Source organism: Danio aesculapii, chromosome 17, assembly GCF_903798145.1.
Source record: "Danio aesculapii chromosome 17, fDanAes4.1, whole genome shotgun sequence".
NCBI classification, from domain to species: domain Eukaryota; kingdom Metazoa; phylum Chordata; class Actinopteri; order Cypriniformes; family Danionidae; genus Danio; species Danio aesculapii.
The window spans coordinates 45,439,961-45,464,012 of NC_079451.1; the positions used below are offsets into that span (position 1 = coordinate 45,439,961).

The 24,052-nt window shown below is 36.2% G+C and overlaps 1 protein-coding gene and 2 non-coding genes across 3 annotated transcripts; 1 reads left to right on the forward strand and 2 right to left on the reverse strand.

The window, feature by feature from the left end:
• The first annotated feature begins 664 nt into the window (after nucleotides 1-664).
• stx11a (syntaxin 11a) lies at nucleotides 665-6,326 on the forward strand. Its single transcript, XM_056476918.1, has 2 exons — nucleotides 665-777; nucleotides 5,043-6,326. Exon 2 carries the CDS (start codon nucleotides 5,048-5,050, stop codon nucleotides 5,933-5,935), a length of 888 nt encoding a protein of 295 aa, XP_056332893.1. The 5' UTR covers nucleotides 665-777; nucleotides 5,043-5,047; the 3' UTR covers nucleotides 5,936-6,326.
• A 1,755-nt stretch (nucleotides 6,327-8,081) lies between these two features.
• On the reverse strand, nucleotides 8,082-8,164 carry trnal-uaa (transfer RNA leucine (anticodon UAA)). The gene has a single exon. It is a non-coding gene; the product is annotated as a tRNA-Leu (tRNA).
• Nucleotides 8,165-19,654: 11,490 nt separating this feature from the next.
• trnal-uaa (transfer RNA leucine (anticodon UAA)) lies at nucleotides 19,655-19,737 on the reverse strand. Its single transcript has one exon. It is a non-coding gene; the product is annotated as a tRNA-Leu (tRNA).
• Between the last annotated feature and the right edge of the window lie 4,315 nt (nucleotides 19,738-24,052).

Genomic DNA, 24,052 nt, shown 5'->3' on the forward strand with positions numbered 1-24,052 from the left:
GATGTTTAAACCTCCTCTGAAGAAAGGTAAAATGGGTATAGGGAGGCCAATGAGTACGTCAGAAGGTTTCTTATAGGTTGATGTACCACATCATGACAGGTTGGACAGCAATTTCACATGCAAAATTATTCATAATATTATGAAAACAAAATAAAAATTATTAAAATGACTTTTTTTTGTCAAATAACTTGTTAAAGACAATAAGAATTATTTAAAAATATTTTTAATTTGATCTAATTTACCTACTTTTTAGACTCACTGAACTTGGCTGAGCAGGCACATGGCAAAATCACATCCATTCAATGAAAGACTATGGCAAACATTGACAACAACACATAATTCTACCTGCATGTGTGTAAAGGTTTAACCAATTATATAAAAACACCAGAATGTCCTTATTTCGCATTATGTTCATATAGGACTGATTCAATGTTGTGGGACATCTAAGGTAGTGATATTGACCCAAATAAAACCAAAAAAAATTGACATGTTTAACCCTTGCAAATAAATATGGACGTTTTTACCACAAGTGACACCACAAGTGCGTTGTGTAAACTGTACAATACTGGTAAATGATTCTGCGTGAACTCCTTATACTAAACTTGGGTAAACACGGGTACTTTCGTGCTTTGACTTGTCGGAAACTCCCACAAGTCAGTCATTCAAGTGCAACGTTATTTCCTGCAGCGATGTGTGTGACATGAGGTGATGCGCATAGGGAAACGATAAAAGCTCACGTTTATAGCGTTTGGATTGAAGGGAGGGACATGAAATAAGGTAAAGTAACGTTTTATAAATCTTTTCAACTGATTTCAGTACGATTTACATAAAAAGTTCGTCGCAAAGTTGTTAGCGGAACCTCAAATCGAGCGTTTAATTTGAATTAAACAAGGAACTTGCAAATTACAGCATGTATGCGGTATGATTTTGCTTCTACTGTATTGAAATGTGGTTTTAATGATATCCTTTAAGAGATCTAGCCTCCTGGGATTTTTTAAGGAAGTCAAAATGAGGATGCTAACGTTAATTATTAAGAGACTGAACTATCAGTGTTTTTAAAGTAAAATGGTGTCCAGTCAGTGGATTTTATCATGGCTGAATTTTCTTGTGAGACTCAATAATGTTCCTTGAAGTATTTATTTGGTGTCCACTGTTGACTTTACATCCGGGAATAGCCTGAATGGATAGTCTCATAAAAGACTATTGTTCTTTTCCACCTGTTTATCTGCTGCTTGATGTTTGCATGTTCACAGTAAAACAATTACAAGTTCAGTCTGGGATTTAAGATTTAAGTACGTAATCCCTTATTTACTCATATTGCCTCATAGTGTTCTCTATAGGGAAGTCCCCACCCTTTAATTTTTTTCTATGTTGGTGGTGGTGATCATTTCTGGTGGGAAATATGCAGCATCATAGCTGTCATTGCGATGACTAACAACTAGATGACACACATTTGGTCTTGGCTTTATGGTAAAAGGTTTTTGCTGTATTAAAACTATTTATAAGAAGCCAGAAGTACACTTTTAGATTGTGTTCACACTTGACAGGTTTGCTGGGATTAAAATAAACACTAGTGTGATTGCTCTGTTGGTGCTGAGCAAATGTAAACACTGCCATTTGAACCATGGTATTCAACAAGGACCAAGACTATTGAAACGATGAGTCTTGGTGTCTTCCAGATGAACAAAGGGGCTGTTCAATTAAAATATGAGTTTAAAACATACCGAAGACATCCAAACAAACCTAAAACTGGACATGATTTGAAGAATGACAGGAGGCATGCATTTATTCTCATCACAGGAAGACAATACATACAGTATATGCAATTTGAAAAAACTCCAATATGGATTTGAAAAAATAATGGCTGGCCAGAAGATGTTAATTTGTTTGCAAGAGTAGAATTATTAATATTGTATAAATAGACATACAATGAGTCATAAATACGCAGCACATAGCATTTATTTTGGATGTTTGGAAAGTTTAGTCACAAAATATGCCATAAAAGCTTATTTGTTTGATTTTATTTTATAAATTTTGATTCTATCTTAATAATGACAATGTTAATACCTATTTAAATATGAAGTGTTTTTTTTTTTATTAAGGATGCACTGACTATCGGCTGCTGATATTTATATTTTAGGCTATTGCTATAATTTGGAACAGGCCGATATTGTATATAGCTTTATTAATTTAGACATCTTTTTCTGAGTAATCCAATGTTTTCTCAGAGTAAAATTATTAAATACTTGCAAAGAACTAAATATAATCTGATTAAAAATATCAGAATTTGTACTAAATGCCAGGTGTGCATTGGGAAATCAGCTGATGTGTACCATGCATATACACTGGGACAAAATTATTAGTTATTTTGGGGGTAAAACGTCTTTGGCAATAAAAGAAATCAACCACACTTTAGTGAGTCAGTATTTTTTTTGGAGCAGCAAGATTTATATATTCCTTACAACAAAAACACTGGCTTTATTGGTTAAGTTTATTAAATAAATGTGTTCTATTATATGTCAAATAAAAGTTGCTGTTGTTAAAGTCCATGTGAAATCAAAATTTACAATGTTTATTTTGCTAGCTCACATAGTTATGCTTAAGGTGAATAATTAATCCATGCAAGGTAATCCACTAAAAAACAATGTGTGTTTTGGTAATCTTCAAATAAATTCTGACCATTTGCTTCTGCATTTGAAGTGGCATTTCTTCTGTTGATGTCAAAGTGAGGGCTTCCATAACAACTGAATATTAATATCCTTAACCACACCCTGCTTACGGTTAGTTTAATAAAAGAGAATGATGTACTTTATATTCTATTTCGCTTGGAAGCACATCAACATATTCAAATGAAAGCCTTAGGGCTCTATTTTAACGATCTAGGCACAAAGTCTAAAGTGCATTGCGCAACAGCATTAAGGGCATGTCCGAATCCACTTTTTCGGGACGGAAAAATACGCTCTGCGCCTTGGTGCATGGTCTAACAGGGTTGTGCTTATTCTTTTAATGAGTTATAAGTGTGCTTTTAGCAGAACATGCATTGAACCAATCAGAGTTTCATCTCCCATTCACGTTTAGAGTCAGTCGCGTTGTGCCATGGCACATTTGCTATTTACACGGCGGACTTTGTAGTGTAAGTGGAAAAACTGGATGCTTTACTAGTGAGAAAACAGTTAAGCAGACCATCTGCAGCATGAGGATAAAGAACGAGCCTCCTCCATTCGGCCTCTTTACTTTCTCTTTACTTTACTTTTACTCTTTACTCCTTTATTTCGTGGAATAAGTAAGCGATGTTGTATGCACTCCACTGAAGGCATCCATTAGCCTACATATTTAATTTAGATTGTCAAGTGGAAAGATTTGTTTCAATACTATTTATGAATTCAGTTCTAATTTCCAGCAAATTAATAAATAAACAACAATAATAAAGTGTGGTCAAAAAACTGAATTATATCCAAACACACGTCCTATTCTTATGACCCATTTAGTGATGTGGACAAATCTAAACTTTTTTTTATTAAACCAAATATAAATATGCAAATAATAAATAATAATGCTACTAATAATAACAATATACAAAAGCAAATTGTCATGAATAAACTGAAAAAAGCCCCCCAGACATTACGAAGGCATGGAGGCAGTGGTTTTTAAATTTATGTAGAAAATAATAGAGCTGTGAACCTACACTGGTCTCACGGTTCGGTTACGATTATCATGCCATCGATTCGGTTCAATTCGATATCTCTGTGCATCACGGTGCAATGACGATTATTTCCATAAACAATTTTATATTTTCTTCACAGCAGCAATTCTTGTATTAAAATGTTTAAATATATTTATGTACTATATGTAATACAATTTTGTTATTTAATACAAAGAATCAGATATATAAACTGTACCTTTAAACAACATGAGCATTTATAGCAAATAATATAAACAAATATAAATATCCCGCTCGCTTTCTGATCCTTGTCTACCAAGTTCTCTTACACCCCTTTGATTGGTCACACGCTCAACAAAAAGGGCTGCGATTGGCTCTTGCGCGCTGCGCTCTTCACAGATGAGTGACACAGCGGTGATGAATGCTGATCCATGATAGACACGGTGGAAAAAACATTGCGGTGCACAGAAGAAACAATTAATTTTGACACCCCTAGAAAATAATAATTTTTTTACATTTTAATACTTAAATTGTTTTCATATGTAAAGATATTTATGCAATTCTGTACATCCTGTGTGTATTAAGCAATGTGTAAGTGTTTGGACCTGCGTAGGCACATAAATAATGTGCTCTGCGCTGGACTATAGACCAGCTTGTAGTTGGTCAATGGCACAGTCTATTTCAGTTTCTCAAAATCGCAACGCACCAACAATGCGCCTTAACATACCTCCTTTTTAGACCAGCACACCCATGAGTCCATAAAGTTATCCAAATGGACTTGCTGTTTAAACAACGTGGCGCAAAACAGTAAAATTAGGGTTGCGCTGGTCTTAAAATAGCAACAAATCACGCCATACATGTCTTGCGTCTTATTGCGCCGGGTGTATGATAGGGCCCAAATTCTGAATGTCAAAAATCACCTTTGTAGATTGTCATATTGTACTTTTTTCAAGATCAACTTATCTTTTTTATCTTAACTCTTAAAATGTTGGATAGTTGAATGTGAAATCCATCCAATCCATGTTAAGTACAATTTATTTGATGGAGAAAAAAGATACTAGATAGTACTTCATGCAATTGATCAATATAGGAGTCAGAACTTGAACATTTGTTTTGTTAATATTGGCATCGGCAAAAACAATCATTGTCATGTCATTGCGACATAACTTTTTAATTATATATAGTTATTTCTTTAGGTCTGGACTAAAAGAACCAAACTTCAAGTGTGAACACGCCCTCAAGTTTTCATTATGAACAACAGTGCATTTTATATGATGCAATAAACTTTTTATACTGTACATGTGTGTGTGTGTGTAGAGGCAAATTTTGTAGGCCATAACAACCTCATCATTTACCCACTGTTTTAATCTTTAATTCCCAGGAAAGATGAGAGACAGGCTGGTTGAACTGGGAGGTGTCGCCACCAAAATCATCAAAGAAGAAGAAGAAGACCAAGTGGAAAATGGAGATGATGTGGACAATGATGAATTTGAGCAGCATGCGGTGGTGTTCGAGGGCGAGGACATCATGGAGGACACCTTCAAGGAAGCTCAATCCATCCAGAAAGAAATCGCTCAGCTCAGGATGGAGGTGAAGAGGCTGGGTAAGCAGAACACGCGCTTTCTCACCTCCGTCAGACGCATTAGCAGCATCAAGCGCGACTCTAATACCATTGCGCGCAGCATCAAAACCAAAGGTGAGAGCCTGTATGCACGGATACAGAAGCTGGATGGACTTTGCAAAGAGTTGGAGGAGAAACACGGAGCTCATTCGGCTTTGGTGCGCATGATACGCGGCCAGTTCGTCTCTATAACCGGCGCTTTTCACGAGGCTATGAATGAGTACAATGCTGCAGAAATGGCACAGAGAGACAACTGCATGACTCGCATCCAAAGGCAAGCGGAGATCATGGGTAAAGAAGTGACTGGGGATCAAATCGAAGAAATGATTGAGACCGGCAAGTGGAACGTTTTCTCCGATGACTTGCTCACGGACGGGCGAACGGCTCGCTCAGCGCTCACTGAGATCGAGAATCGCCACAAGGAGCTTTTGGAGTTGGAGAGTCGCATACGGGACATCCGCGAGCTGTTTTTTCAACTGGCTTTGTTGGTGGAGGAACAAGGGCCCATGGTGGACAACATTGAGGCCAATGTATACGCCACCCAAGACTACGTGGCCAAAGCTACAACTCAGATAAAGAAGGCTGTCAAATACAAGAAGAAAAACCCCTGTCGGCAGATCTTCTGCTGCTGTTTTCCATGTTGCAATAAATAACCTTTTGCATTTCGCATAGCAGACAAACAGCTGTCTTGCATGCTAGCGTTAACCATGTTAACCATGTGATTTACACTCAAGACACCAACCATTGCCCATTGCCTGCGCTTCATGGCTGTCATTGTGAAAAACCACAGGAGCTGCAATGCAAATGAGGTGAAGTGATCGTGCTTTTTTCACTGCTACTCTTCTGTGAGTATCACAGGACATCTAGATGATGTGTTGAAGATATTAAAAAGGTAACCACAAGTGTTTTTACGCCCATGTACAGTGCACATGCAGAACACGACACAGAAACGTGTTTTAATGTTGAATCCACTGCTTTGTTTTAAGGTACATTTTGGGTTTGTGTATATTTGTATTAATTTAATAAATATTTTTATCTTTGAAACCCTTTTGATGTTTGTTTTATTAGCAAATTGCTCTGGGGTTTATCATTAGAACATTTAGGCAATGCGATGTATTGCATCAGTGTAGGTTTCCCAAGCATGAGAGTTACTTCTGCAATATCACTTGCAAAAGGTATTGTGCAAAAGTACTTGGTGGTTTGGAAATAAAGGTTGAAAAGCTCCTCTATATGAACAGTTTACTGAGAACAATCTCCAATCAACTTATTCTTATTTTACATTGTTGTATTTACATATGAATCAATTTTAGAAGTCTTTCAGCTGTTTCTTTGAGAACCAACATTATTTTACATTAAAACACATCGTTATTTACCAGAAGTAGGTCTAAACCCACAAAAAATGCATCAGTTGGATCTTAAGGCCAATGCCATAACCACTTTGTCGTTCTGTTTTTATCTTTAATTTAATTAATTCTATTTTATCTATATTATACAGTATATCCTTCCATCAATCTATCTATGCACTTACCCACCTATCTTCCTACTTACTTACCTAACTACTTACCTGCTTACTTACTTACCTGCTTACTTCCTGCTTACTTTCCTGTTTATATACTTACCCGCTTACTTCCTGCTTACTTTCCTGTTTACATACTTACCTGCTTACTTACCTACTCCTTACCTACTTACTTACTTATTTATTTACTTACCTACTTACTTATCTCCTTACTTACATACCTACTTACTTCATTACCTGCTTGCTTACTTAATTACTTGCTTACCTGCTTACCTATTTGCTTGCTTACTTACCTGATTGCTTACTTACCTGCTTACTTGCTTTCCTGCTTACTTGCTTACCTGCTTACTTCCTGCTTACTTTCCTGTTTACATACTTACCCGCTTACTTGCTGCTTACTTTCTTGTTTACATACTTACCTGCTTACTTACCTACTCCTTACCTACTTACTTATTTACTTACTTACCTACTTACTTACATACCTACTTACTTACTTACTTACCTGCTTACTTACTTAATTACTTACCTGCTTACCTACTTGCTTGCTTACTTACCTGATTGCTTACTTACCTGCTTACTTGCTTTCCTGCATACTTGCTTACCTGCTTACTTTCCTGTTTACATACTTACCCACCTACTTCCTGCTTACTTTCCTGTTTACATACTTACCTGCTTACCTACTCCTTACCTACTTACTTATTTACTTACCTACTTACTTACATACCTACTTACTTACTTACCTGCTTGCTTACTTAATTACTTACTTACCTGCTTACCTACTTGCTTGCTTACTTACCTGATTGCTTACTTACCTGCTTACTTGCTTTCCTGCATACTTGCTTACCTGCTTACTTCCTGCTTACTTTCCTGTTTACATACTTACCCGCTTCTTGCTTACTTTCCTGTTTACATACTTACCTACTTACTTACTTACCTACTTGCTTATCTCCTTACTTGCATACCTACTTACTTACTTACCTGCTTACTTACTTAATTACTTACTTACCTGCTTACCTATTTGCTTACTTACCTGATTGCTTACTTGCTTTCCTGCTTATTTGCTTACTTACCTACTAAGTATTTGTCATCACAATTTTATTTTGCATATGCAAAATGCTTGCAGTAATATGCACATGAATTATTTCTAGGCTCTATAAAGCACTTGTTTTACTATTTTTGTGGTCTGTTAGATGCGTTTACTTTCTTTTATAAGATTTGTCGTTCACACACTCTGCTATATATATTTATATTTATACAATATATATATATATAAAGTTAAGCTCTACCAGGAGTGGGGTTTGAACCCACGAGGACATCTGTCCATTGGATCTTAAGTCCAACGCCTTAACCACTCGGCCACCCTGGTTGTCAGGTTAGATATTTGTCTGTATGCATCAAATCTTATGCAGCTAATGAAGAATGAATTTGCTAATAATGTCAGAGTTGATATATTAGTACTCTTTCAGTCATGACACAACAGTGAATCTTCCTTCTTTTAAAAAGTATATTTTCTTCACACAAGCTCATCATGAAGTGTTTCTGTCAGATTTCTTACAGTGATGCATTTGGTGTCAATTTTACACTTTTGCTTTGAGGCTTTCTGGAGATCTGAAAAGCTCACTCATGATGTTTCAAATGTACAAACTTTACTTAATTTGCCATTTGCACGATGCTATAGTTATATGCTCATGCTTTTGAAGTGGCTTTTCTGGAGATGCACTGTTTAATTTTTCTCTTTTTGTTCTGTTAGATGCATTTTACTTTTTAATCATAAATTGTGTCGTTCACACACTCTGCTTTATATATAAAATTAAGCTCTACCAGGAGTGGGGTTTGAAACCACGAGGACATCTGTCAATTGGATCTTAAGACCAACACCTTAACCACTCTGCCATCCTGGTTATTACTTTCTAAATAACCCTTTGTTTGTCAAATAAATAACTTGAGATTTCTGTAAAAAATGTGTTTCATTGTGATTTGCAGATGAATGTGGGGGACAAAGTAACAGTTTTTGCATTGAGGCTTTTCTGTAGATCTGAAAAGCACATTCATGATGCTTCAAATGAACAAATTTGGGGTCAAAAAACTTGTGTTGCATCATTTTAGTTAAAATGAAAAAAAAATTATTTATGCATCTATAAAGAGGCAGTGAATTAATAATAATATTTTGATGTGGAGAAACTTCTGAAAAAGCACTGTCAGTGTATTATGTGAGCATGTTTTTATTTCCTTGGCTATTTAAAACAACTGTTTGCTTACCTTGCTTTATATATAAAGGTTAGGCTCTACCAGGAGTGGGGTTTGAACCCATGAGGACATCTGTCCATTGGATCTTAAGTCAAACGCCTTAACAAATCGGCCAACCAGTTTGCAAAATGAAAGTCTGAAAACTTCTGAATTCTGTAAAAATGAGTTTCATTGAGATTTGCAGATGAACGTACCGGAGACAGTTTTCAACAAAATACATTCTTAGTTTAGGCAGCTAATGAAGAGATTTCCAGCGAATTTGATAATAATTTCACTTTTGCTATTTCAGTACACTTTCAGTCTTGAAATAACAGCAAATCTTCTTTCCTATGAAAGAACTTTTCTTCATCCATATTAATACCTCAAGGGTACATATTAGTACCTAAAAAGTACAAAAGTGTTCCTCTTAAAGTTTTAAGGTACTAATATATACTTTTGAGGTACCAGCATAGACCATTCAAGTACAAATGTGTACCTTTTGAAAAGGTCCCACCCCAGTGACAGCTCACACGAGTGTCTAAAAGTGTACAGTGATGCATTTGGTGTCAGTTTTACAGTTTGCCTTGAGGCTTTTTTGTAGATCTGAAAAGCACATTCATGATGTTTCAAATGTACAAATTTGGGGTCAAAAAATTTGTGTTGCATCATTTTAGTTAAAATAAACAAAGACATCATAGTTAATTTGCTAAGAATATTTTGGTGTGAAGAGAGACTTCTGAAAAAGCACTGTCAGTGTATTAAGCGAGCATGTTTTTATGTTCATGGCTACACTGTAAAAAATGGCCGTGATTTCAACAGTAAAAAACTGTAAAAATGCTACAGTAAAAATCTGTAATCTGGTTAACAATATGTTTCCTTAATATATACGGCGAATAACCGTAAATTGACTTTCCCAGAATTCGCTGCATGGCACATCACTTTTTATGCTTTTTAATGACATTACTATGGATCTTTTTAGTTGTTTCTCCATCAGTTATGTACATTAGAGATTTATGTCACATCTAATGTTGATAAGCAATGTTTAGTAGCTGTGTGAATGACACTGAGCACCTTCTATACTGACACTTTTCTGCTTGTGGGTAAAGTTGTTTGTGATGAGCATTGGTTCATTATGTAACTTTCTCATCACCACCTGCACATGGCTGTGTTAACGTGTCTAACTGTGTAACAAAAGATGTGTAGATGTTGGTCATTCAAAATACAGACATTACATCTATAAATTAATAAAATACGGTAGTTTACTGTAAAAATGAGAAATTACCTTTACGGTTTTTTCTGTATTTTTAATGGTGAAAAACTGGCAACCACAGCTGCCGTTTTACCGTAAATTTTACTGATTTATATTTTACATTGTATTTAAAGCAGCTGTTTGTTGTCTCACTTTGCTTTATATATAAAGCTTAAGTTTTACCAGGAGTGGGGTTTGAACCTACAAGGGCATCAATCCGTTGGATTTTAAGTCCAATGTCTTAACCTCTTGGCCATCCTGGTCACGACATGCTAGATAGTGATATGTAGTGATAAAATATGTTTCATTGTGATTTGCTGATGACCGCAAACGATAACAACGAAAATCTTTAGGAAAATCATCCAGCTAATAAAGAGAATGCCTATCCAGTGATATTGCTAATACTTTCAGATTTGGCATATCAGTACACTTTCAGTCATGACATGACAGTAAATCTTCAGACTATTATCAGTCATAGTCAGCTATATCGCATTTGTGTAATCTCTGGTCTTTTTTCCTTGAATTTTGATGAAACAAGGCCTACAGACGATTTGATGTTGTAATTCACTTTGTAACTGCAGTTGGCGCTGCATCTGTATATGAGGGCCAACAACATTATTGCGCTGGCATTTATGAATGTGTTTGTGATGTCTTCTTCAGAGAGAATTGACTCACTGCCTCTCCTGATGATTTTTTCTAAATGCTCCCCCTCTATTATGTTAGATTTGGGCACAGACGTGTTAAATCAAGAGCATGCTATCATCTTATACTGTATATATGAAAAAAGGGAGACATTAGTACACTGACTGCACTATTTCTGGATATATATATAGTCAATATTATAGTCAAACTTATATTATCATTTCAGTTGGAAAAATGGGAAGTTTTGCTGTTACACCACTAGATGTCCTCATAGTACTTTTTAGCTCTCAATCCATGTGTTACAATGAGACCTAAACTGCTGCACTATAAATATTGATCAACTGAATAAATTAATGTTTAAAAATGTTGCAATAAATATTGTAAAATTACCTTTGTATTAAATAGATACTTTCAATTTAGCAGAATAAGTGACTGGCGAGTACTTAGAGCAATTAATTAAAGGGATTAATCACCCCAAAATTAAAATGCACTGACTATTTACTCAACATTAAATCTTTCCAAAGCCTTAGGAGTTTCTTTCTTCCGTTGGACACGATAGATGATGTTTTAAAGAAAGCTGAAATCCTGTAACCATTGACTTCCACAGTAGGAAAACAATTGTGTCAATGTTTTTAGCATTCTTCTAATTATCTTCTTTTTGAGTTTAACAGAAGAAAGAAACGTATAAAGGTTTGAAACAAGGGTGAGTAAATTGTATGTTCTTTTGGGTGAAGCTTAAGACAATTAACAGACATTATTTCAGCTTGCCTGTCTCAGGACCACTTTAAAAAAATCAACACAGACAGCTGCGCTCTTAAAAACATGCCTGTAAGCACATTGGAAGTCAACTTTACCAGGAGTGGGATTTGAACCCACGAGGTCATCTGTCCATTGGATCTTAAGTCCAACTCTTTAACCACTCAGCCATCACAGTGATAAAACACTAAATAATTTGGTCAAATATGCTTCATTGTGATTTTTTTAAGGATTTATTTCTGCCTTTATTAGGTAAAGAGGACAGTGTTATAGACAGGAAATGAAGAGGGAGAGAGAAAGGGGGATGGATGGGAAATGTCCTCGAGCCGGGAGTGCTACCTCACCATATGCCAACCCGCTAACCACTAGGCTCTAGCACCGACATGCTTAGTTGTGGTTTGCTGATGACTGCAAACAATAACATCAACAATCTTTTTTTTTTACTACTAATTTTTAAGCTAATAATGCTAAAAAATAAGTTTTATGCTAATATATATATATATATATATATATATATATATATATATATATATATATATATATATATATATATATATATATATATATATATATATATATATATATATATATATTAACTAAAATGAACCAGCGACCTTCTTGCTGTGAGGCAACAGCGCTACTCACTGCACCACCGCGTCATTGACCATTATGTTGCAACTATAGGATGGCCAAGTGGTTAAGGAGTTGGATTTAAGATCCCCTGGTCCGATGTCCTCATGGGTTCAAACCCCACTCCTAACCTTTATATATAAAGGAAAGTAAGAGAACAGTTGCTTTAAATAGCCAAGCAAATAAAAACATGCTCATTTAATACTCACAGTGCGTTGTCAGAAGTTTCTCCATATCAAAATATTATTAGCAAATTCCCAGGATAAGTAACCTCTTTATTCGATGCATAAACTATGATGTTTTTTTTTCATTGTTTTTGTTTATTTTAACTAAAATGATTCAACTAATTTTTTGGCCTTAAATTTGTACATTTAAAGCATCTTGAATGTGCTCTTCAGATTTACAGAAGAGCCTCAAGCAAAAGTGTAAAACTTGAAACCAAATGCATCACTGTAAGAAATCTGAAAGAAACACTTCATGATGAGCTTGTTTGAAGAAAAGTACTTTAAAAAGAAAGAAGATTCGCTGTTATATCATGACTGAAAGAGTACTGATACAGCAAATCATTTATGGTACACTTCATAAGCTGCCTAAACTAAGCTTTTTTTGTTGAAAACTGTTACTTTGTCCCTCATATTCATCTGCAAATCACAATGAAACTCATTTTCTCCCTTTTTTGTGTTGGATGCGTTACCTTTTTCTTATAAATTGTGTAATTCACACACACTGCTTTATATATAAAGGTTAGGCTCTACCAGGAATGGGGTTTGAACCCACAAAATCTGTCCATTGGAACTTAAGTGCAACACATTAACCACTCAGTCATCCTGGAATCTATTAATGGTGGTAATTTTCCATAAAATGTAGAAATAACTTTTACATTCCCAATGCTGCATTTGAAACTACATTTTTTAACCAAACATTTAAGTGTTTTTATTTCAATGTGTAATTAAATGGTTCCATAGATCTTAACCCTTGTGTGCTGTTGGGGATGTTTTCATCCACTCTGGGGTGACTTTGAGGCTTAATTGGGCCACAACTCTCTCTGCATTTCAGCAAATTCAATGATTTTGTTGACAAATCTTATTTTGACACATTTTGGGAAAATGTTTTGAAATTTTTCAAAAATTCAACAATATCATCTCGCTCTGTTTTTGTCTCATTGACTTCTATTATGATTACGTTTTTTCATTGCCAAGCCGTGACAGCATATAATCATGGATTGTTGCTGGTTTTTCCTGTTGGGAAGGTAAAATTTGACATTTTTACTGTTGATCATGAGCTGCAAACCTTAGGTTCTGTCACTGTACCTCGCGTTTTTGCCCTCTCCTCCTGTTCTCCGTGTTACTGTTCGCCTCTTGTGATCTGCTTTTATTTGCAGTTACAGTAGCACAGCTCATTTGAGCTCATTCGTTCCATCTGTCACTCTTTTCCCTTTCACATATTTGTCAGTATGTTATTGATTGATTGTGTGCATTGTATTCTGTTACTCACCCTGTATTTGTGTCCAGGACTGCCATGCGACTGTCCCGTTGTTGTGGACTTCTTCCATGGCACTTCCTCAGCACTCACCTGACTGGGTGTTTACGTTGATTTTTGTTTATTCCAGAACTCATTCCTCAATAAAAACTTAGTTTTTCTGGATTTGAGTTCACTCTTTTTTTTACCCGTGACAACATACATAGCAAAATATCCAACACAATCTCACGGCAATTCGTAACTTTTTGATTTAGTGGCTAATTCGTACGAATTTGTACGATCTAATCCGTACAATTTAGTACGATTTGCTCATCCGCCAATGACGGTTGGGTTTAGGGGTGGGGTTAGGTGCCACGCCTCCTTTATAAAATCGTACAATTTCGTACGACTGAACTCGTACGAATTAGCCACTAAACTGACAAAACGTAAAATACTTACGTTTTCTCGTGAGATCAGGCTCAAATATCTCTGGCCCAGCTCTGGCCCACGCAGTCAGCTTTTGCTTGGCCCACATGCCGCAGTGAATTCCAGTACATGACTGGACCAAGTCTGGCTTCCAGACAAGGGCCAAACATGGAAAATACCTGGGCTAAGTTAATAACCCATAACTGAGCCTGAACTGGGCTATTTATGTTGGTGTGTCACGACTGCAAGGAAATTAATAAACCCATAAGTGAAGTTTCACAAACTAATTTAGAGAGGAGCACGTAATATGATTGACTGCAGCTGGCCACTCATCTACATGCATTAGTTAGCCAATCAGATTAATCCCAACTCACTATAAGTAGCCTAGCTAGAACTACTTCAGTATCTTCGTTTTTCCGAAGAAACCCCCCATCCACCCCTTCTCCTCCTTTCTTCCTTTACCACGGGGAGCTCTCGAGAACCACCTGATCTCGTTACTCCCCTTACATGCTCTGAGGATCTGGTGGGAGCCCTGGGCTCAACTACCTCCGAGCTCAGGGTTCTCTCCCGGGACAGCATGCCAAACCTGCTAATAGTTGTCAAACAATATCTAAGTGTGAACTCTTGAAATGCAATGGGCGTTTTTCTTGAAGCAACCTGATTGGCAGAATTGTTTTTCTTTATTTGAAAACAATAAAAATGTATTTTAAATGTGGGTCAAGATAGGCCAAACTTAAATGGCCCACATTCATTCATTGTCTTTTCAGCTTAGTCCTTTTATTAATCTGCAGTCACCACAGCAGAATGAACCACCAACTCATCCAGCATATGTTTTACACTGCAGATGCCCTTCCAGCTGCAACCCATCACTGGGAAACATCCATACACACTCATTCACACACAAACACTACAGACAATTTAGCTCACCCAATTCACTTATACCACATGCTTTTGGACTCATGGGGGAAGCCGGAGCAGCCAGAGGAAACTCACCCCAACATGGGGAGAACATGCAAACTCCACACAGAAATGCCAACTGACCCAGCTGAGGCTCGAACCAGCAACCTTCTTGCTGTGAGGCGATTGTGCTACGCCACTGTGCAACATGGCCCACATATCAATTATTAACATCTGGGCCAAGCATTGTGTGCTGCTTTAAAGACGGTGCCACCTCTGCCAAACCAGGGCCATGTTTGGCCCGCATGCTGTATGCCAATGCTGGATGCATGCCTGCTATGCCAGATTTATGCCAAATCTGGGCCAAAATTATTTGCTACCTGCGAAGTTTCTGCTCTCTATATGGAGTATAGTGTGTGTGTGTGTGTGTGTGTGTGTGTGTGAGAGAGAGAGAGAGACTATACACTCTTAGAAATAATGGTACAGGAGCTGTCACTGGGGCAGTACCTTTTCAAAAGATACATATTTGTACCCAAAGGGTCCACAGTGGTACCTCGAAGGTGCATATCAGTGTCCAAATGTACCTAAAAAGTACCTTTGAGGTACCATTATAATCCCTTCAGGTACAAATACTTACCTTTTAAAAAGGTACTGCCCCAGTGACAGCTCCTGTACCTTTATTTCTGAGAGTGTATAATAATATACAATATAATCTGCTGTTTTATTCCACAGAACTCCCTATAAAAGCCAGAAACTGTTTTGCCCAGGCCTATCTAAAGGGTTTATGTTCCCACTGATGATCAACAGTAAAAAATACACATTTTACCTCTTGCAAACAGCTAAGAATGCATAATTATATGCTGTTATAGGGTTGCAATCAAAAAATGTGATTATAATGAAAGTCAATGGGACAAAAATAGCCACAAACATAACTAAAGGGAAGTCAATTTGAACAGTAAACAAGGGTTGGCCATTGATTGAATAAAAAGAAACACATCCCCTTTTGTCATTCTCATGTTAAAAAAAATCAAAGCTGACATTTGGAATGCTTCCAGTATTTATTTAGTATAATTTGCAAAGGTTGCAGTTTGGTTATATAAGACTGTATAATGCAGTCTAGTAGTGTGGATACTGTGTGCTCTCCTCAAATCTCTCTCTCCTTCTCTCTGCCACTCACTCAGACTCTCGTTCTCTCGCTCAGCATCATCTCGTCCACACGGGGAGTTTTTGCTGACAAGGAAACAAGCTTTTTCACTGTAGCTCAACTTACAATTTCCATGCTTCTGAATCAATCCTCTCTCTTCATCATTCAATATGGCTTTGAGAATTACAGTACGGGTCTAAAGACAGGACGTCTCTTGGGTCTGATCGTTGTTTGCTGCTTTGGAAAGGCATTTTCCCTACTTCACTCTTGCAAATAAGTTGCTGGACATGCTGTTTGAGTATTTGGATGCACTTTCTGAGCCTAGATGAACTGCGAAAACCTCAGGAGTGGAGATTCTTTACCATGAGAATCCTAAACAAGCCCAGCAGTCTGAAGATAATGGCTATGGTGAGATCTTCACTGCAGAAAGTCATGCTTTTTCTACAGCACATCCAAAGAATGGCTGTCACCTCACCACGCTATCAGAAACTGTGCAAGGTAAAAGAGCATGCTACACTGAATTATGGCATTGCATTCAGATTTTGAATGCAGATATGCAGATATTTTGCTTTGTTTCTAGCTCAAATATCTAAAATCAAGACACATTTAGGCTACAGTAAAATATTTATAATAGAAGGTAAGATGGTTGTTTTCTGAGTGATTTTAAAGGGATAATTCATCAGTTCATGGAAAAAAAAAGTCTTGCGGTTTCCTTTGAGTGTTTTTTTTTTTAACGCTAAGCACAAAAGAAGATATTTTGAAAAATGTTGCATTTTTTTTTCTTACATCCATGAAGAGAAATAGATGGAAGTCAATGGCGATACAGAACAAATGATTCATTGGATTTACTCATGTTTTTTAAGGTAAGTGGTTGCAAACAATTCATATGGGATGAATGTTGCAACATAGGCTCATTCTGAAAATGTACCCCTATATACATTTATGGAGATCGCTAATTATGTAGCCAGAGCTACGTATGGCTGCATTTCGTCTTTAAAACGAATGACATGACACCGTTTTCGAGCTTACCAGTTGACCGCTTTCCTCCGTGTGGACGGCTTTTACTAGCTGTCACCAGTTTGTCCAGTTGCTCGTCATGTTGAGCCATGATGACGGGGTTTTAGTCTGGCGAAGAACGGTTCCTGAAAACAGGTAAGACAAAAACAAAAGCCAAAAAATAAAATAAACAAGTAAATAACAGGATGAGAATGTGGCCAAATCTAAAAACATGATAAAAATCAGGCGGTCGCGAGGGCTTTTCTTTTTCTGGATTGCTTTTGAAAACACTGTGGGTTGGGTTTAGAGAAGTGGGTGGGCGGGTCAATCTGTGCTTTTGAAAACACTATTGGTTGGATTTAGGGAAGGAGGAGGGTGGGTCAGTCGATCGGTCAGTCAGTCAGTCGACAGCTGTCTTTGGTGGATTTACATGAGAAGAGCAGGAGTGAATGGCTCTTGTGAGAGAAATTTGAGATCTGAAAATATGTACACAGCGGCCTCTGGTGGATTCACAAAAACAAAAGCTGCAAAAATAACGTAGCTCCTGGGATGTATTTGGTGCTCTCTAGAAATGTGTATTGGGGTGCGTTTTCAGAATGAGCCTGGGTTGGTTTGCAACCACTTAGCTTAAAAAATGTAGTAAATCCAATGAGTCATTGTTTTCAGTGTACCAGTATTTTTTCATATCTTCGTTTTGTTCATCAGTTTTGTTCATTTGTTTTGTTTATCAGAAGATAGATAGAAACCCATTTATGATTTAAATAAACAATGACAGAATACATTTTAGGGTGAACTATCCCTTTTAAAATAAAACATAAATCTGTAATTGGGATATGGCATATAAATTTGTTTTCCTGATTTTTGAGTACTCACTGAAATATATTAACTAAATTCATTTTTCAGAAAACAAGACTTACAGTAATATCTCTTGTCATTTGGTTTATATCTTGATTTATGAATGCTTGTACTGGGAAGCAAGACAAAAATATTAAACCATTTGATTGTTTTGGGGAGAATGAGATGAAATTCAGTTTTAATATGAAAGGATACTGCAAAAAAAACAAAAAAACAAAAAGATGCATGATTCATTTACAGCCAAACAATGAAGCAGCAGTTCATGGACTGGTATCTTAATAAGAACGGCATTGGTTTATAGAGAACATTCCCCTGGTATAATCCCAAATCATTTCTCATGAAATATACATGAATTTGCACATTAACCTCATGAAAGGGACTGTATACTTTGTGCAATATCCTTTTTAAAACCAACAGGAGTGGGAATTGACCCCCCAAAAATACTGTCCATTAGATCTGTACAGTGTTTTTTCCACTCACCCACTCTGATGGCATGTGTTTTTCCCAACAATATTAAGTGCTTTATACAGGGATGCACTTGCCACCTTTTCTGTGAGATGCCAAAAACATTAGACATTTATGAACTTCTTAATGTCTTAAAACAACGTGCCAATCTCTGATCCAGGCTAAAAAGCAAACAGACTTTACTGCTTATCTCAAAGATGCTGCAAGCCGAGTTCCTGGATTGCTTTCAGAAATATGGTCATACAAGATATAAAAAGGTTTAGAAATGTTTCTTGTGCAGGAAATTCTGAACCATTCAAACTCTTAGACATTGCTGCATTGTTTACTATGTGATTGACATTTTTTAAAGAAATGGACACTTTAAATCCACTTTAAAGCAACTACTTATCATTGCAACCATGAGCTGTTGCATTGAAAATACACAGTTATTAATCCAGTGGATCTTAAATCCAATGCCAAACCCCTAGGCTCTCACTAGATTGGTATTAACAGTATTATTATTATGATATTATGGTAACACTTACGTTTAAGTACCAGTTTTCACTATTGTGTATAGTGGCTCATTACCTGCCTGTTATTAAGATATTGGCTATTTGTTAGAACTTATAAAGTATATATTCTGAATGATCTAATTCTGCATCCCCAGTCCTACCTAATATCAAAACCTACCACTACCTTAATAACCATAAATAAGTATAGCAAATTAAAAGTTTATTGATGCAAAAGTCATAGTTAATGGTATATTATATTATATTATGGTTTATTATTATGGTTTATTACCTTAGCTTTGAGATAATGTTAAATCCAAGAGGAGTAGGCAATGCACTTTGCACCAAAACATAAGTATTAACAAATCAAAAGAGCATAGTGTACTATCATTGTTTCAGCACAAGCCATTTTTAATACATTTCATTTATTTATATGCTTTCAATATGCATTTCAGCATTGACTTTCATGTAGGTAGTCCTGAAGATTTGCCATGCAATCTAATCAATCTATTTAATTACAAAGAAATTGTTATATCAGCAATATGCAATCTTTGTTCGGAGATGCTGCTTGTGAAAGCAACACAGTCTAGTCTCTATCAGTTCCACTGAAAACTTGGATAAGTGTACCAGGAGTGGGGTTCGAACCCACGAGGACATCAGTCCATTGGATCTTAAGTCCAACGCCTTAACCACTCGGCCATCCTGGTTACACCATAAGGTTCATAAATAGCAAGCAGACCTATATTTTTATCTCATGGATAAGATACTGCTTCGAATGATACAGTAAGTAACACATTTGACATTACACTCAAAAAATGATTATGTTTTGCCTCAAAATGCATTGAATGGCATGTCCAAGTCACATACTGGTAGGCTCAAATGTGTTTAAAGTTAATCTAATTCATCACAAAGTAATCAGATATTAAATTTCTAGCATAAATTAAATTTAAACAGACCTTCAATATAAGATATTTCATTTAAACAGACATTATTTGATTAAACGTGAAAAGCAATAAATAGACAATCCCAAAATGTTGATTTAAAAACAACTGTTTTGATTCAAAATTGAATTAATTACACACATTTTTAGGGCTACAATTGACCATGCTTAATTTTTTTGGATTCTTGTTCAAACTACTTATTTAAAATGAGCTGAATTGACACAATTCTTGAGTTTTTTGGGAACAACTCAATTGTTTTATGTTCAATCTACTTAAATTATTAAAAACAATTAGGTTAACTTAATTTGTGTTGAGATAACGTGAAGGATTTTGTGGATCTCAGCATTTTTTACAGAGTAAAGAATTTGTAATTGTAATTTCTAATTAATACAAAAATAAACATATTCCTAAAATCTCATTAACATCTGTACGTTTCAGAGGCTCTTAGCACGCTAGTTGCATTTCCATTCTAATTGTAAAGATTTCCTGAGAATAACTCTGAATTTGAGGCGTTTTGCTGTTTTGTTTGTCCAAAAACAGCTGTTATTTATTCTGATGTGAGACATTAATGTAAGTTAATTATACAGTGCACTGATGTGTGTAGCCCACTAGGCCGCTCCATTAAATGATTCTTCAAACTGGTACTCCACTTATTCTTTTTGAATGATCCACTAAAAGATTCGGCTCATAAGAGTCGTTTGCGCCGTAACAGGAACTATCAACCCGACTGCGTTATCTTCCGTATAAACAAAGATTAACCTATCTGTCAAAAATTAACAAATGATTGACCGTTAAAACAAGAAGGTTAACTGTATATTAACATACAATGTGTTATGAGTTGTTTGGATTATTCCACCAACACCCGGAAGAGATCGGTTTTGTTTTGCTCCATGCTATGAGCGATGCTAACCTAATCAAAGAATCGTGACATTTATTGTATTTCTCAGATTCTCAATCATTAGATTGCACATCAATCCTTTATTTAGTATACGTCACTATACTTCTTACAAAGATGGCTAATATTTTAATGTTCAATAAAGTTAACACTTCTAACAAAGATGGCTAATATTTTAATGTTCAATAAAGTTATCGGCATCAGTGTTTTCAAAAGTAACCAAATGGTTCTAGATGCTTTACTGATTGATTCTTGAACTAAAATAATTTTTATTTGGCATCAAAGAAACCCTTTACTGTAAAAAATTGGAATTACAATTTTTTTAATGTAACTGGTTGCAAACAGTTTATATCTGAATTTAAACAAACTAATTAAGTTAAAATTACTCTATTTAATTTGATTGAATTCACCCATTGTTTGCAACCTGTTGCCTTAAAACATGTAGTAAATACAATGAATAATGTTTTTCAGTGTTTGATTTAAGCGACTTGTAAAAATGTGATGTGGAAATATAGTTTTAAACACTTCATCAGCAACCTTTGTTATAATGAATGCAAAGTGCAAATTTACTTAGATTACAAAGAAAGTTCTCATATTTAAATATCTGGTCACACGTTATATTGCCATTCTCGCTATTGACAAATCATTAACTGTGACTTTTGTATTAATAAACTCATAATTTGCTTCTTATTAATAGTTATTAAGTTAGTAAGATCATGCAGAATATATAAGTATTAAAAAAACAACAACAATATCTTAATAATAGGCAGGTGTATATATATAAGCCACTAATTAATAGTGAGAATTGATACTTAAACCCAAGTGTTACCAAACATCTTATGCAGTAATAACGACGTCAAATGTCATTTTGCTTCATATTCCACAGCTCTAGCTGATTAGATAACAATGTATAGGTATTTTAATGAATCCCCACATAATAATAAGCAAAGTCTGCCTGTTCTGTCTCTGTTTGATGTCGTTCTTTCAGCTGTATATCATCACTGCGGCCCTAAATGAGAGCGAGATTCAATTCCTCTGGTATAAACTAACAAGTCATTATGTCTGTGGAGGACTGCCACCATAAATGAACGTTTTATAGGCACGAATTGCAGCAGCCTGTCGAGAAATCTGCTGTTTGCGGTGATGCTTTATAGTTAAGTGTGTTTTTGGATAACTTTTTGGATGGCTTGTCACATAATTTTCCAGATTTTGTCCTCCTGCATTTAAACAGCTATTAAAATGGTGCAATCGACGCTATTTATAGGCCACACAGAACAAGCAGAAGATCACTTAATCAGAGTCCATTGAGATTTGAGATATTTGCTTCAAATTTTGGCTCCCTCCTGCTGTTATTTCTCCTCAGGACATTCAGACAGATGTTGACACCCAGACTGATCTTTCGAAAAGGGCTCTGGGGGGTCAGATCCTGAATACCAAAACACAAGAGCTTGATAAGTTTGCCGAAATGAACCACATAGCCTCGAGAAGGTCTGTGCAATAAATCCAGCAAGATAAACAAATAAATATCTCAACCACCAGAACACAACGGCCAGAGCTTTCCTTCAAATTGACTTGTTTTCTCAGGGAGCGTTTGGAGGCTGGAGTGGAAAAATGGACTGGACTCGTAGCCGTCCTTCAAGAGCTTTGGTTTTGGGTAAAGCTGAAAGATGAGGAACTGACACGGCAAAGGCCAATAGGAGAAGATGTACATAGTGTACTGCAAAAACGAGGCTACCGGACCGTCAACTCACAGGTAAGAGGTGTGCAATATTGAAAACAACAAGTAAAAACTTGACAATTCTGTTTTTGTTAGCTTTTTTCTATAGCGTATTTCAAAAAAATATTTGCTGAGTGCGTGGTTCGGCTGGTTTAGGTCTGTCAGATAAAAATATATACAGTTAAAGTCTGAATAATTCATTTTCTTTTCTGCTTAGTCCCTTTATTAATCTGGGTTCGCCACAGCGGAATGAACCGCCAACTTATCCAGCACATGTTTTACGCAGCGGATGCCCTTCCAGCTGCAACCCATCTCTGGGAAACATCCATACTCCCTCATTCACTAAGGACAATTTAGCTTACCCAATTCACCTAACGCAGGGAGAACATGCAAACTCCACACAGAAACGCCAACTGACCCAGCCAAGGATTGAACCAGCGACCTTCTTGCTGTGAGGCTACTACCTACTGCGCCACTGTGTCGCAGAAGTCTGAATTATTTTTTCTTTTTAAAATGTATCTACCCTAACTCTAATTATAGGGTAATTCTAACTTCATTTGAGTAGACTTCATTTCACAGTGAATGCATTTGGACTTTCAATATTCAATTTTATTAGCTGTTTGCAAAGTGACAAACATGGTAATATCAGCTTGAACATTGAACAACACAATATTATTGCAAGCAGTAAATACCACAAACACCTGTTCACAGGAAAAACGAAATAAAACAAGCGTTTCTGATTGTAAGGATCATTAAATTTCAGTAGGAGGACAGTTAGATACAGTTAAGTTTGAGGGATGGTGTTATTTTCACTCATTCATTCATTTTTCTTCGGCTTATTGTCTGATTTATAAGAGGTCTCCACAGCGGAATGAACTACTATTCCAGCAAATGTTTTATGCAAATGTTTAACGCGTATGCCCTTTCAGCTGCAACCTAGTACTGGGAAACACCCATACACTCCCACATTCACGCACGGCCAATTTAGCTTACCCAATTCAAATGGCACATGTCTTTGGACTGTGGGGGAAACCAGAGCACCCGAAGGAAACCCACGCCAACACGGGGAGAACATGCAAACTCCACACAGAAATGCCAACTGACCCAGCCAGGACTTGAACCAGCGACCTTCTTGCTGTGATGTGACAGTGCTAACCACTGAGCAACCATGCCACCCTTATGTTGTAATTTTTTTCACGCATAATGTTTTATAATTTACCCCTTTGCATTCAACACCTCCTACCCTTGTTCACTGATTATTGGCTTTTTAAACAGCCGTCTTGAGGTCCTTAGATAATATAGACATCATTAGTTTAATAAAAAAGGATACAATACAAAATAATTAATCCCCTTGATTACTATTCCTCAAGCAGAAACTGTGATATGATTGTGTTTGTTATTGCTCTGCTGAATTATTGATGTTCTATATATGGATGCGCAGCATTGTTTTATCAGTGCAGTTTATTAAA